Raw genomic sequence first — 15,610 nt, 5'->3', positions numbered from 1 at the left:
TTTGGTATATGTGAGAGAATGAAGCTGAGTTTACTGTCTGCTTTTGGGGAAAGCAGCTGCAATCAGGCAGAAATGCTTCCCACCCCTGCTTCCCCAAGGGTACAGTAGGTTCAGCTTATTCTTTCTTCCAAAGGACAGTAAAAGTTTACAGTCTGAGAAACTTGAAAGGAGATGGATTTATTAATTCATTCTCCCACTTAGAGTTTACTCACAAGTATTCATCTGGGCATTTTCAGTGTCTGGCTAAGTGAGCCACACCCTGATATTTTTTAGAAACTTGGTGACATCCACAGGTAGCCTCACCCCATCCAGGTTCTTAGCCTATAAAAGTGTGGAGTTGTGGGAGAGAAGGAGAAGAAGACAACGGAAAGCTGAACAAGTAGGAAGTTACAGGGAGGTGCCCTGATATTTTTTAGAAACTTGGTGACATCCACAGGTAGCCTCACCCCATCCAGGTTCTTAGCCTATAAAAGTGTGGAGGTGTGGGAGAGAAGGAGAAGAAGACAACGGAAAGCTGAACAAGTAGGAAGTTACAAGCAAGCAAGTGAACTATCAGTCAGTTGCCCATAAACTATGGTAAACAGCCCATTGTAGTGTGATTCCTGCCTAGAGCTTAGCTTCGAACTGGGCCTGGCACTCAGCAGCATCTAGAAGAGGAACAATCAGGTTGAGACAGCACCTAATTCCAACAAGTGCAAGAATTTTGGAAGGAGGCAAAGGTTGCGTGCCACTTTATGAACATTAAGAGTTTTCTTTATTATAAAATAATAAATTCTTGTTTACATGACTACATTAACTTTCAAAGGCTAGGAGCATGAAGTTAACCCAGATGTGTGTTACAAGAGGTGTGTGCTGTAGCTGCACATTTTGTATAGTTAAACTCTATGTAGTGTGTCCAGTTCATAAAAAAACAAGGAATCACTACAGTATAAAGAGGTTACTAAATTATATTTCACAATAATGCACTAATCAATAAGCTTTTAGCTGCTGTAGAAAATTCGAATGTTTATTGTTTATTGTAATAGTCTATGCTCACTTCATTTGGAAAGTTCAGTTTTCCCATTTTAATTGGAACATTTTTCCATAATTGCTACTATTTAGTGTGATTATTTTGTCAAATCACGGGATAGCTTTATAGCCATATAATAAGCCCAGGAGAACAACCTCTCTGACTGCTGCCATCTGCAGTGATCACAGAACAGCTTAGAAAATATGGATAGCCTTTAGAATAATAGGATACATATGGTAGCACACAATTATATGTAGCTGGATTCAATTAGTGCTGTACAATTACACTGTTTTATTGCTTAGCTAAAACAGTGAAATCACTACATAGTGAGTAATTTACACTAATCCACATCTCTTTAATTGGCCTTCAGGGCTCAAAGGAAAATAGAATTTGTAAAGACCTTGCTTTCTAACCAAGATGAACTTTAAATGATCATTTACATTCTTTGTTCATGACAGGGCAGATAGTGAATCTATTACTGTTTCTTATTTCAGCCTTAATTATATGTTTTAATCTTTCTTGCTGAGGTTGTAGTATTCAATCTGATATCCATCAGATAGCAACTTCTTTCATTCTCCAGTAAGTCATTGCCATACTGGCAGGGAATTTTGGGAGTTGTAATTCCAGCATGTCTGGCAAACCCTGGATTGTGGCATGTCAAAGGATTAGGACGTGCCATATTGTTTTCCTCATTATATTTGTTATATATTTATAGGAAAAAAATATTAATATCTACATTTCTCATTCAAAGTTTTCTTTTTTAAAATCTTTAGGAAAAATGTCAGCCATAGAAAATAAGAATTCTTTTAGTTGGTACTCCATAAACTACTGAAATTATGGTTCAGATTCCAAAGATTTTCCTCTATAGTTTCCATTAATCCCCGCAACACAGAAACTTTAATGAAAATATCTAAAACTATTTATTAAGAAGTAATGGCCAAGAGAAACATTTTGTAAGATTCATTAGATGTCCCCTGAAAGTCACTGTTAAATATCTGAAGTGTTATTAAAAATGTTGAAAAATAAATAATAGCATAGTAGTAGATCTGGTACATCAGTACATCAAATAATAATAATAATAATAATAATAACAACAACAACAACAACAACAACAACAATAATAATAATAATAATAATAATAATAATAATAATAATAATAATAAAAAAGTTGGAAGGGACCTTGGAGTTCATCTAATCCAACCCTCTACTCAGGAAGGAAACCCTATACCATTTCAGACAAATGGCTGTCCAGTCTTTTCTTAAAAACTCCCAGTGTTGGAGCATTCACAGCTTCTGGAGGCAGGTTGTTCCACTGTCAGGAAATTTCTCCTTAGTTCTAATAGTTAGCAACCAGAAATATACATATGTTTTTACTACAGCGGCAATTGTATTTCTTTCTCCTTATGCATTTTGATATTGCCATTGCTTTGTGTTGAGAATTTGATAGCATGCTTTGTAAAGACAAATTCCAGTCTCATGAATTTGTTATAAGTTAACTGAAGGGGAATAGTAAATTTCTATATTTAAAAATCTTGCCACTTCAGAATATATATTTGATAACATAGTGACCTGTAAATAAGAGCCTTATTTTTTTATTGTAGACAAATTAGGAAACATTATTTCTCTTTGCCTCTGATCTTAGAATGGTTTTGTTTGTTGCACTGCTAACAGTTTAAAACAAAAAGTGTCCTAGGAAAATAAAAAGAGGCACAAAGAGGGTTGTTAGAAATATAGCTTACAGCTTCTTTGACATCCATCTGCCCTAAAAATGTAGAATAATTGAAGTGGGAGGTGCCCAATGGCATCAAGTCCAACATTCTGACACCAATAGGATTTCATTCTTAAAGGATATATTAGTGTGAAAAAGATAAGCTCTGTCTGCCTCTTATTCTCAACAGATAATATTTGATGGACAAATTATGTTCAAGCAAATAACAAGCTTAAAATAGCCTTCAGCCTATCTACTCAAGCAAAATATGTGGTCAAGAATTATATTAAATTAAATATTTATTTGCTTGTTTGTTCATTTATATTCCACCTCAAGGTGGTAAACATATCCAATACACCTCCATCCTCCTCTTTTCATTATGACTCTTCTGTAAGTTCCTCTAGTATTTTCAAAGGAAAAGCATAAAGCATATATCCTTGCCGGGCACGCTGACAATTGTTAATTCCTCTATTTCAAAAGGGATATTTGAAGATCAACTTTAGTTCCTGACAATTGTACATTGAAATGTGCTGCATTCCATAATCTATATTCATCTCATTTTGTATGATGGTTCAACAGTAGATGTTACATCTTTAGAAAATAAAATTTATAGTCTTCTGTGCCCTTTGTGTAAGAGTGGAAATGAAGATATATATTAATCCTAATCCTAGGCTGACTACCCATATTTTTCCCACAGGTTATCCTTACTTTCATGAAATGTTTCATAGTAACATTTTATAATAGTGGACAGAAATGGCTCCCCCTATAAGCACATGGCAGCTGCATTTTTTTTCCTGTGTGATTTACTGTGTGATTTATTCAACACCTATCCTTTTATGGGGAATTTTCAAATATGCTATAAAAACTTCCATGACCTATATGACAAGTTTATCTGTGCCATTACAGACTTAAAAATATTAAATCTACAGATTTAAAAAGATTAAGTTTAGTACTTAAGAAAACTTAATATTTTTAAATCTGTAGATATTTTTAATCTATAGATTTAAAATGTATTTAAAATGTATTTTTAAAAATCTGTAGATTTTGAAAAAAAATACTTTTAAATAGTCACCTAGAAATGAGACAAAACCGACTTTCTGAAAACCAAATGTTCCATCCATTCCTACTGTCACATTTTAACTACAAAAGAGATTGAACTGATTGTTTTTCCTTAGTCCAAAAATGTTTTTAAGGACTTGGTTTATTAATTAGCAACAACAACAAAAGATAGGATCTTCCAGTATTACATGGCACTTTCTGAAAAGGAGTGCTGGGATAATATTTTTTTTAAAAAATGAATTATCAGTACATTATAACTGGTAAACTGCCCAATTTGTGTGTGTGTGTGTGTGTGTGTGTGTGTGTGTGTGTGTGTCCTTTTTATTATAATTATGTACTTTTTAGCTAATTCTATTATTTCTTTTTAAGAACAAGGAAAATTAGAAAATAAATAGGTCCTTGCTTCTAACTATTTTTTTCATGGGCAGTGCATCATATAGAAACATTTAACTCTATAATAAGGTCCCGATAGTATTGAAAAGTGAAGCAGTCTCTAGAGGACTGGGCCCCATACCAAAATAGTGTTTATATGTAGATGGAACTATGTACATTAAAGTTGTACCAACTTTGGACTCCTATATTTTGGTTATAATATTTTGTCTCATGGTTGATATTTATTAAACTGAAAACTGGTTAGTTTCCAATCCTTTTTCACTCTCTCAACACTACTTTGTCTTTCTTCCTCACTCCAGATTCACACATGAATTCACTGGAGAGCGGCAAGGGTTGTTTCCTTAAAGTATATAAGGTTGGCTATTAAGAACAGACCATATTTCTGTCATAATCTAATCACATTTTTTGTTTTCAGGTCTATGAGCACCAAGATGGAAGCAAGTCTCTGAAACTGGGAGATTTTGGTCTGGCCACTATAGTAGATGGACCTCTTTACACAGTTTGTGGAACCCCCACCTATGTGGCTCCAGAAATAATTGCAGAAACTGGGTAAACTAACTTGTCGTGTCACCTGGTAGAAGAGAATCAATGGACAGCTATTTTTTTTCATATGAATAAGCAATTACCTTATCTTATGATATCTTATATTTGTAAGTTTGTCCTTATATCATACAATTGTGATATAGACTACAGCTTTTATTCAGATGAGATCATTTAATTTAATGAAGATCCTTGCCAGCGTATCATTTTCTTTTGCCTTTATTTCCCTTAGATCATACATTCTTGGTTTCCTAACCATAATTCCTTATCAATTTTAGATATGGCCTGAAGGTGGACATCTGGGCAGCTGGTGTGATTACTTACATCCTGCTGTGTGGTTTTCCTCCATTCCGTGGGTATGGATTATGATTTTCTATTCATCTCTTAACAATGCATCTCTATTCTATCAGTTGCCCATATGTTTGGTTTTTTCCCCTGTCTGGGTGTAATATTGGCTGCTGGCCTCCACCCCTTTGTAAAACATAAAATAGCAGTAGAGGAACATATTGTTACTAAGACTTACATACTAGGGGGAAATCTCTTTTTTCACAGAAACTTGAGTACTATGTTAATAGAATTGTCTACAGTGTAAACTGTATTTAATGGAAACAAGAAATATGCAGGACTTATAAATGTCAGAACCACTCCAATATAAAACTGACTGCTTTATGAGGCTTCTCTTATTCTCTTTTTCATTTCTTTGTCTTTTTCTTACATTTCAAATTTGGTATTCAAGTTTATGCTGGTCTGTGACTCTAATAAATATTTGATTTGGTGTTCATGTTGCTCAAGTAACCCCACTTACGGCAGTGCATAACAAAAATAGTTTTGCAGCATTTTAAAAAGGTTTGTGTCTTTTCGCTTGGCTTTAGTTTATTAGAAGCAGTGAGATAATGATAGTTTTATTTTTTTTGTTATGCAGAAGTGGAGAAGACCAGGAAGTTCTTTTTGATCAGATTTTGATGGGACAAGTAGAGTTTCCATCTCCATATTGGGATAATGTATCTGACACTGCAAAGGTATATTCAAAATGTGTTTTGTTTCTTTAGAACATTTCTTTGTGCACCTATATCTTTATTGTATTGCAACATATATATATATATTAAAATCCATACATGATTAAAATAGATTCTAAATAATACTCCTATGCTTTTGATAGTTTACTAAATGTACTTCCTATACTTCTTCACCACAACTGAGTACTCTGCATTGTTCATTTTACTAGATTATAGATCTCCAGAATTACTAAAGAAATGCTATAGTTAATACTATATTTGTGATATGAAGCATGATCCTAATATATACCTGATTGATATAAACAATGCTTTAAATAACATTCTAATATATTATAATTTGGGGGAATAGTTCCTAAGTGCATCCAAAGGATGTATAAGCCCTTGAGCTCTTCTAAAGCCAAATGAAATTATGAATATTACAGTATCTGGAAGGAAAGCATTTTAGCTTTGAAAGACTCATATCAAGGGCAGGTAACAAAGATTCTATCCAAGTCTGGTTGTCCCCAGGAATAGAACCTGGATTTTAGAAAAATTGTATAACTGGATGAAAAATAAAAAATGCAATATTATACTGGAATTGATACTTTTCTACAGGAGACTTTCTGGAACTGAATATAAGGATTTGAGAAATTAATGAGCATGTTTTCTGGATACTTAGGAAAAAAATTTCTGAATTATTTAGTAGATATTAATAATAAAATATTCTTACAAATATATTTGACCATGTTTAGATTCAAATACAATTTTGATTTTCCAACTTTTAGGTTAAGTCTTCTGTTTTTCATAAACTTTTGAGTTATCAGTTGATATATTAAAATGCAAGATTGGAATGTATTTCACCCTTTATCTTACTTTTTTCAATATATTCAGTAATGTATTTGCTATTCTCATCTTTGAAAAATTCTTTATCCAATGTATCCAATTAGAATGAACTTACTGGATATAATATTTTCATTTTACAGGAACTAATTACTATGATGCTTCAGGTAGATATAGAACAGCGATTTTCAGCTTTGCAAGTGCTTGAGCATCCATGGGTTAATGTAAGTGAATGTTGCTACTTGTTTTATTTTAGCCACACTGTGTTTTATTGCATTATTTGTCAAATCAGCCTGAATGTTGTTTTGGAAATATGAAATTTTTATACATTATAGCAAAATGTAGGCTTATTTCCAATAATAACTTTCTCTGCATATATTCTGACATGCATTTAGGAATATGCCAGATACAGTATGGTGTTGTGTCTTCAGAAAGTGTAACTAACTTTCTGACGTTTTGCCAATTCCAGGAACTGCCATATCAGGATACATTTTTTCATTAAGTTTAAAACTGTCTTTTTTAAAAAAAAAAATAGTGCATCAAACTAACCAGAAGAGGAGAGAGAACCTTGCATAAAGAAAGGGGGAAAGGAATGAATATCCAATACCACTCCAGATAATTTGATTAAATTGCTGAGAAATTATTTTCCTTGCCTATAAAAAAAAGGCTAATTCAAATTGTGATGGATCAACACATCCATTGCTATAATTCAGGCATAGATTTGCCCTTATAATATAATAATTCTTTTGCCTATCCCCCATACATGAAAGATTCATCATTTCTGATGTCTTGAAGGGTCTTTATTATATAGTCAAACAGAATATATACATCTTTACTCAGCAGTGATGAATCTAAAGTTATTTCAGCTTGAATTAATACAAATCTACATTATATAAGTTCCCATTTCTAAATTGAAGGGTGGTTACATTGAATCATTATTATTTTTTATCAGTATCTACAAAGTAGAACTTCCTGTTATATTAGCCTCATTTTTATGAAATTAAACTGAGCTTCTACTCTTTCACAAAATCAGAATACTGACACTCATTATTCATTATTCTAAAATTCACATGAATGTACATTTTATAAACTTGTTTCTCATAAAAGTAGAATATTTATTTATCAAATTAATTTATTAAATTTATATGCCACCCATCTCACTATCTCAAATATTGATTTAGCAGCCTGTAAATTAGGTCTATGTCAGAAAATTTTATGTATATGTTTGCAGGATTAAGTGCAAGTATTTCAACTGACCGAAAAGGAATTCAATACCTTCCAGATTTCAAAAAAATCACATAATTATTTTCAAGTTGAGTCAAAGATGAAATAAATTCTGAACTTCTTTAACTAAAAAGTAAAACTTAAATAAACCTGAAAATATAGAAAAATTAAATCCATCTTTGCCAATGTTTAAATTTGAAAACGCTTCATAGAGTTCTATACTGTGAGATAACCAAAAGAAACAAAAATGCAGCCTAAAATTCCAGTGTCAAAATTGTTACTGAGATCAGTGATACAAGTCTGATTTTTCTCCTCGATTTATTTAGTAACTAGGAAGGAACATTATGCACCTTTTATTTATGATCCCTTTAATATTTTCAAAATTTAGAGTGATTGAAAAGCACATCTTAAAATCACTATATTGGATTCCTAGTGTCATTACAATTATGAGTCATTAATATTATTGTGCAAAAATGATAATACAACATATTATGGCTGGACTTTGTATGCACAGCTTGTGAATGCTGCAAAAGATCAATTAAGATTTGCCAAAATTACTGTGGTGTTATATTGATGCATAAGGCAACTGTATAGGGGGGGCAAATACTGTAGTTCCATTTTAGTTTCAGTGAAAGAAGCCTAACTGCGCTGCTAGTTATTGGAAAACAGACATTTTCAATTCTATTTTACTCAAAAACTAAACCTTCTGACATTTCTGAAATCAGTTTCTGCCTGAAATACCTCTGATTTTGGACGAAGGGATGTAAACAAACTTTAGATTTCTCTTAATCATTTCATTATAATTTACTGCTTATGTTGCCGTCAAAGATATACCAGAACTTTTAGTTATAGCACAGTACCTTTTTGTGTAATATAATAATTATTTTAATTGTGAATTCAGCATTTCAAAGGTCTTTAAACTGATGAAAGAAATAAAATACATTATGTCCAAAATAGCTTAGAAAACATTGCTTTTTTAAAAAAAAAAAACTTTGGCTGTAAGTACAAGAATATGGAAGTTCCTAATCAAGATTGTTTAATTTTTTTTTTACAATTCCTATGTTGATTAAAAGTTGTACAATAAATGAAATTGTAATGCCTAGTCTTCAAAATACATTTTTAAAGGGTTTTAAAAGGGTCTCACAGAAAATGTGGAGTCATTCTAAAAATCTACATGGTTCATGAAATAATAATGTTATTGAGATTCCTCAGGCTATTTTTTGTTGTATGAAAGTGCCCCAAACAACTGAAATTACTATGCCTTGTTTTTTTGGTTATCTTCGGGCATATTACTAAAGTTAAGCAGTAAATCATAGTGGAAAACGTGATTATATCTAAGAGTTATAATACTTTGGTATCGTCAGGATTCTATTCAGGAGTTCTTAGTTGATGATAAAAGGTTAGCAAATTGTAAAGTACAGATTCACAAAATTAATTATATTTCTGCAAATTAAAAATCCTTGGCACACAATAATTTTGGAAAAATAACCACAAAATTGTCGAAGTCCTGAAATGAATTACTGTTGTTTGTTTTGTAGGATGATGGCCTTCCAGAAAATGAGCATCAGTTGTCAGTAGCTGGGAAGATAAAAAAACATTTCAACACAGGCCCTAAACCCAACAGCACAGCTGCCGGCGTTTCCGTTATAGCAGTAAGCATCTGCAATGCATCGTTTTCCTCCATATTTATAAAATGATGGGGTTTTTTGAGGACCCCTCCCCCATGTTCAATTAATATGTTCAGTTTTAATTGCAGTGAAAAACAGATATTCCATTGTCCCATCATTGGGAGATCACACTTTTTAATTGCTTCATCATCCTAAGCTGCTAGGCAGCATACATATTTCTTATTGAAAATCAGTCCTTATGAGGAGAAAAAATTCAACACACATTCACTGAGGTGAACATTTAAAGAGCATTTCATGGGAAGAAAAAAAAATCACATCCTAATTATAAGCAAGAGACACTTTGTAATGAACAAAATAAGCATATCTAGTATAAAGAAATGCAGCCATTTTGGACATAGATATGGCTGCCTACTTAATTCAGTTTTGCCATATTATCTGAATTGGCTCAATGCAGGTCACTACAAAGGCTTCCAGTTTCGCTATGCCACACAAGGCTAATCCATGCACTGTTCTGTGTTTGAAAGGTTGGTACCTGCACTGCCAACCCAAGTGAAGATCAGGATACTAATTTACTTAAAACTTCTTTGCCTGAGCAATTTTAGGATTTTTTCTAACTCTAGTGAAACTGTAATAGCCATAATGAATTCCATTTTTAAGGACACTAAATAGGTTTATGATGACTTGGTATGACATAGATAGATAGATAGATGGATAGATGGATAGATGGATAGATGGATAGATGGATAGACGGACAGACAGACAGACAGACAGACCAAGTCATCATAAATCCATATCCATAGAGTGGAAATGGATAGAGATCAATTTATTACTGTATCCCCTTTTATATTATAGGATACATTTAATGTATGCTCATGAATTTTATTCCATTTTAAATAGTTTAATTTTGCACACAATTGGACTAAGTGGTTCCCTCTGGACAGAAATTAAAGTGGCCTGAGATTTGGATAAAGTCAACATAAGTCTTTCAACAGGACATAGTATGTACAGCAGGACATGTATCTGAGATTATGAGACTTGTTTAACATACCGTATCATCTGTATATCATAGTGCAAATGGAAATGAACCAGGTTCACTTTGACCCTTTGCCAAGAATATATATATTTAAAACATATATTTAATAATAGTGAAGTGATTAGTATTTGTTGATCACTCAAACGTATGCAAGATATACATTTCTACCAATAAATATAATGGAGTGGTCAATTTTTTAATGTTCCCATCTTTTTTTCTTTAAGTCTGCCTACATTTTAAGCTTCCTTCCATAATTATGCCTCCCTGAACCATGCTTTAAACGGAAACATCATAATGATTCATTGAACATGCTCATTTACCACATTAGACTCATCAGTGTTTCTTCCCTAGCTTCACTAAATTGTAGATGGTACAACCATAAATTGTAGGTGGTACACTTTGGGTAGCTGTTGTATTAGTCAGAGGCTGATTTTAAGTCAGCAGAAGTAAAAACAACTCAGTTGGCAGAATTGGCAAATTCACCTTCCTTACCAGGGAAGATAATTTGCCATGTTTTTCTTAGATTTGGACTTTATTGTTCCTATTATGTTAATGTCATCATCTAACATATCGTCAATATTTTTTTTGTTTTTTTAATAGGAAAACTACCATAGCTTTCCCACAACTAAAACATCCCATTATATGCATTTTTCATATGAATTGCCAGGTATATGCTTAACTGTCCAGCTGAAAACTCTTTTCAATTGGACTGCCAGCACGCTTGCCCGTGAGATGTACCGCTCAGTTCCTCTACTCTGCACTGTTTTTCATAGTTCTTAAAACTCTTCAGAATGCTTTGCTAGTCCTTTTTGCACCCATTTTTGCCTTCTTTATTGTGTTTACTTTTCTTTTCTTTTTAAAATTTAATTTGCAAGATTTGCAGTAAAATTTATTGTTTTGGGTAGCTCAAATATTCTAAATAAGAAAAGGTATTGCACTGCAGCTTCTCACTGAGAATAAAAACTTCTATGAGAATAAAGAAATACACAGATCTTTGCATTGTGTTTAGCACTATGTTATTTTGGCACCTTATCAATTTGCTATTGGGCTTACATTATTTTATAGTTCCCCATTGCTTTGGTTCATTATAAATTTGAACAAAAACCCTGCAGTTCCATTTAACTGTTTTAAAATGTTGGTTATATATTTTTGCTGGATAACACTCACAAACCACCCTAATTTTCATCAACTTTACAATACAGTGTCAGTAGCAATAAAATAATATTTATTAATGTTTCAAATCCAGTTCAAATGTACTGTTCTGTATGTATCCATATATTGTAATGTTTAAAATGTTTCTATGTGGACTGGAGTCCATCATGTATGCTACCTTGAACCTTCAACAAAAATGTCAGATAGCAATAGCACTTAGATTTATATACTGCTCCATACTGCTTTACAGCACTCACTGAGCAATTTACAATGTCAGCATATTGCCCCCAACAATCTAGGCCCTCATTTTACCAACCTTGGCAGAATGGAAGGCTGAGTCAACCTTGACTGGTCAGGATTGAACTACTGGCTATGGGCAGAATTAGCCTGCAATACTGCATTCTAGCCACTGTGCCACCACAGCTCCTAAAATGGATATAAATGCAATACAAGTAGTCCTTCAGTTATGACCTTAATGGAGCCTGCCCATTATGATTATAAATCATGATGATCTTAAAACAGATCACCCACATGACCAACCCAATTGTACGACCTTTTTTGGGTGGTTGTTAAGTGAATGCCACATTCATTGAACAAACCAACTGTTTGCTATGGGCCAGTTTTACCAAAACTCAAAAATAAATGCCAGGTTTTGGCAAAAATGTGGTAAAATGTGGTCACATGACTTTGGGACACTTTAAATAACTGTAAATGTGGGCCAGTTGCCAAACAATTGACATAAGATCATGTGACCACATGGGTGACCGTTGGAACTTCAGAACCAGGAAGGTGATTTCAAATGGTTGCTAAGTCAAGGACTACTTATAATTAAGCACAACTTAATCCAGGAAGGAAACCAAATGTAGTATTGAAGCCTGGATATAGGCTTAGAAAGGGCTTGCTGAATATATGAAATCTAAATACTAGCTTCTCTATCCACAAGGCTTCCCCATTTGCTTTAAATGTGGTGTAGTATTCATTCTCCTTACAAATACAAGGTTTGCCATTCTAATTTTTTCCACAAAAGAATGGCACTCATAAAATAATATAAAAATAAAGGACAAATTATTTATTGGATAGAAGAGAATATTTGTAGCTTAGGGGTGAAATGTGGGGTCCTTGGTGTTCTCTAACCTGGCAATTTTCTTGCAGATGTTTCATTACCAAACTGATGATGTTACCTAGCTTGGTAATGAAATGTCTGCAAGAAAACTATCAAGTTCAGAGAGCACCAAGGACCTTATAACATCATCCATTATAATATGAAGTCTGGAACACTATAGGCTAGACACAAGGCCCGGGGGCCGGATGCAGCCCGCAACATGGTTTCATGTGGCCCACGAAGTCATTCTGAAAACAGTGAGGAATGGCCGCCGCTGCCTTGGCCTCAGCCCTGGCCGCCCGGGAGCCAATGTACAATTTTGTGATAGCCATCTATGCTGAAATGCATTCAGTCTTAGCTCTCCAAGGCCATCTGGAAACAGCGAGGGATCAGTCCCTGCTGCATTGGCCCCACCCCCTGGGTGTGCACTGGGGAGGTGTCATCCTTTGTGAGGAATGAAGAAATGCACCATCGCCTGGAAGTGGCCAGCAAATGGCCCTTGCCTACTTCACATATCCGGCTTGATGGGCTCCGGGGGAGGGGTTTTGGCAGGCTCTTCCAGTGGACCATGCCTTGGTGCTTGCCCTGGTCCCACCCCCTTCTGCCAGAGACCCTCAGATCTGTCCCACTCCTGCCCAGGCCCCCACAGGCACCCTTGACGCGAACGATGTAGAGCTGGCCATGCCCACCCAGCAGGCCACACCCACTCCAGCCATACCCACCCAGTAGGCCGTCCCCACCCTGCCCACACCTACCCGGCCCCCCGAGGACAACCGCAATGCTGATGCGGCCCTCAATGAAATTGAGTTTGACACCCCTGCTATAGGCATATTATATAAACATTATTAAAGCAGTTCAAAAGCTTACACTACAATCATTTAATTTTATTTACTGATCAAAAATGTCTAAAGCTTTCTCTTCTCTTGAAATTCACTGAAAGTGGTATTCTGAAGTGGGTGGGAAGGTCAATTCCTACTGCAAAGCTTCCATTTTCTTCATAATACTGGCTTAATGAAAGGGGCTCTTTCATTAAGATGTCTTACACAGACGTATAGGTAGCTTTATACTTAGATTCTTATATTTAAAGACTGCCATGTATTTACATTACTACATGTGTACACATTAAGAAGCCAGGGCTGCTTATGGCATCCCAAAACACACACACACTATATATTAATATAGCACCATTACCACCATTAGTCTGATAATAAACTGCCCACCTTTTTCAATCAACCCAGCCTTTAAATCTGGTATTTTTTTAATCAGCTCCCCTCTCTGAAACCCCAAAGTAAAAGCGAACATACTTCTGACATTTTTAACATGAACTATGAAATTGTATAGCACTTGCTTAGAGTTGCTTTTGTTTTTCTTTACAGATTTTGTAGTTCATTTTACCCAATTCCTCTTGACACTGGAAAAATGAAATATTTTCAAAGAAAATTAGCTTTTAAAAATGAAATGCGGTTGACATTTTTGTGGGTTTGATGGCATATTCATATCACTCTTCTATTCCCTCTGTCAGCTGTAGACATTTAAAGGGAAACTACAATGACAAACTTAGTTGAGTACTGTTGATGTTGATATTTAGGCACTTATCACTTCATCTGCCATTTATGCAAATGCAGATTAAATATTAATAGCTTGTTCAAATTTTCTTGAACAAATTGGTTTCTAAACATCTACTTTTCAGATTCTTAAATGAAATTTCTCTGTGCCATGCCGTGTAACCAAGGCTAATATAATCTTTTCTCTGAGGTTATATTTTCAATAAATAGATAAAGACAGCAGCATCAGTAAACTATTTTCTTTACACTCTTTGATTAGGCTGAAAAATGCTTTAAAATAAGAAGTAATTGCTTCAATACTGTGAAGACTTTCTAGCAATTTGTCACTGTTTTCTCTGAGTATTTCAAACTAGTGACTTAACTGCTGCCTTGTGGTGTCTGTAGTTACTAAAGAGGAGAACTAGTAATTAGGGTTTAACAGATGTCTTGAAAGACTCATAGGGAAGTGGTATTGCCTTACAGAGTTGATTAATAACATTCTCCTGTTTTGAAATTAATGAAAACAAATGAGCCTTTAAAAAAAAAATTAACAGGGAGATAGTATTGCATACTAGTGAGTTGCAGTCCAGTTTATTCTCCTTATTGTGATTGGTTGAACTATATTGGGTGAACTAAGATCCAATTATATATGTTGCTTTCAAGCAGACACAACAACATCTAAGTTTGCTTTGATTTTTTTGAGTTTCCTTTTTTATCTACGAAAGTAAATTATTTTTGAGGCTTGTAAGTACCATGTATTGATGAGAAGAAGAAAAAACAAATATAATGAAAATATATGACCTGCAATTCTCAGAATGGTAAATACAATCCAATGTATGGGATTTTACATGACTTCCACTTTCCTCTATTTTTATACAATATATATCCTGAGGCATTTTTTAATTACATTGACTCCCAAGTGGTAAATAGGTAATCAGGCATAGGTAGACAGAGGCATGGCATAATATAGCCCTGATGCCTTTCAACTCAACAAAGCTTAAGTCAAGCTGGGTTGCATATAGCATTCTGAGAGCTCTCTATATCCCTTTCTGCAGCCACCTAATACCAGGACCTAGATAGCTGCTAAAGCTACTGCATTATATATAGTCATTTAAAGTGCGAAGGTCCATGAGTTGAATTCCCAGCAGAGGATTGAATGCCATAGAATAACATCTGGCTCCCGCATCACAAAAATTCCAAAGTCGATGAAACTAGTCAGCTAGTGCTTGCCTCCTAGTGGTCCATATAGCTGAAAATTAGAACCTGCAATTGTGATTGGAAAGTCGTTCTGTTAGTTTGATTGACTGAATAACATTAAAAGAATAATAAATTCTATATTAATACAACTATCAATTTAAACTGGTAAGTAACATTTTGGAAGTG

General features: G+C 34.2%; 1 protein-coding gene across 3 annotated transcripts in view; it reads left to right on the top strand.

Annotated features, from left to right (window-relative positions):
* DCLK1 (doublecortin like kinase 1) overlaps positions 1-15,610 on the top strand; it is a 159,335-nt gene that overhangs the window by 130,902 nt on the left and 12,823 nt on the right. For all 3 annotated transcript variants that reach the window (XM_015816185.1, XM_015816184.1, XM_015816186.1), the window contains exons 11-15: positions 4,585-4,718; positions 4,988-5,065; positions 5,632-5,728; positions 6,688-6,768; positions 9,307-9,420. In XM_015816185.1, coding sequence (XP_015671671.1) covers positions 4,585-4,718; positions 4,988-5,065; positions 5,632-5,728; positions 6,688-6,768; positions 9,307-9,420 — 504 coding nt within the window. The remainder of the gene's footprint in view (positions 1-4,584; positions 4,719-4,987; positions 5,066-5,631; positions 5,729-6,687; positions 6,769-9,306; positions 9,421-15,610) is intronic.

This window comes from Protobothrops mucrosquamatus, unplaced genomic scaffold (assembly GCF_001527695.2).
Source record: "Protobothrops mucrosquamatus isolate PMUCROS unplaced genomic scaffold, P.Mucros_1.0 scaffold411, whole genome shotgun sequence".
NCBI classification, from domain to species: domain Eukaryota; kingdom Metazoa; phylum Chordata; class Lepidosauria; order Squamata; family Viperidae; genus Protobothrops; species Protobothrops mucrosquamatus.
Note: the sequence above shows the minus strand (reverse complement) of the source record. Positions and strands in the feature narration are given on the sequence as shown.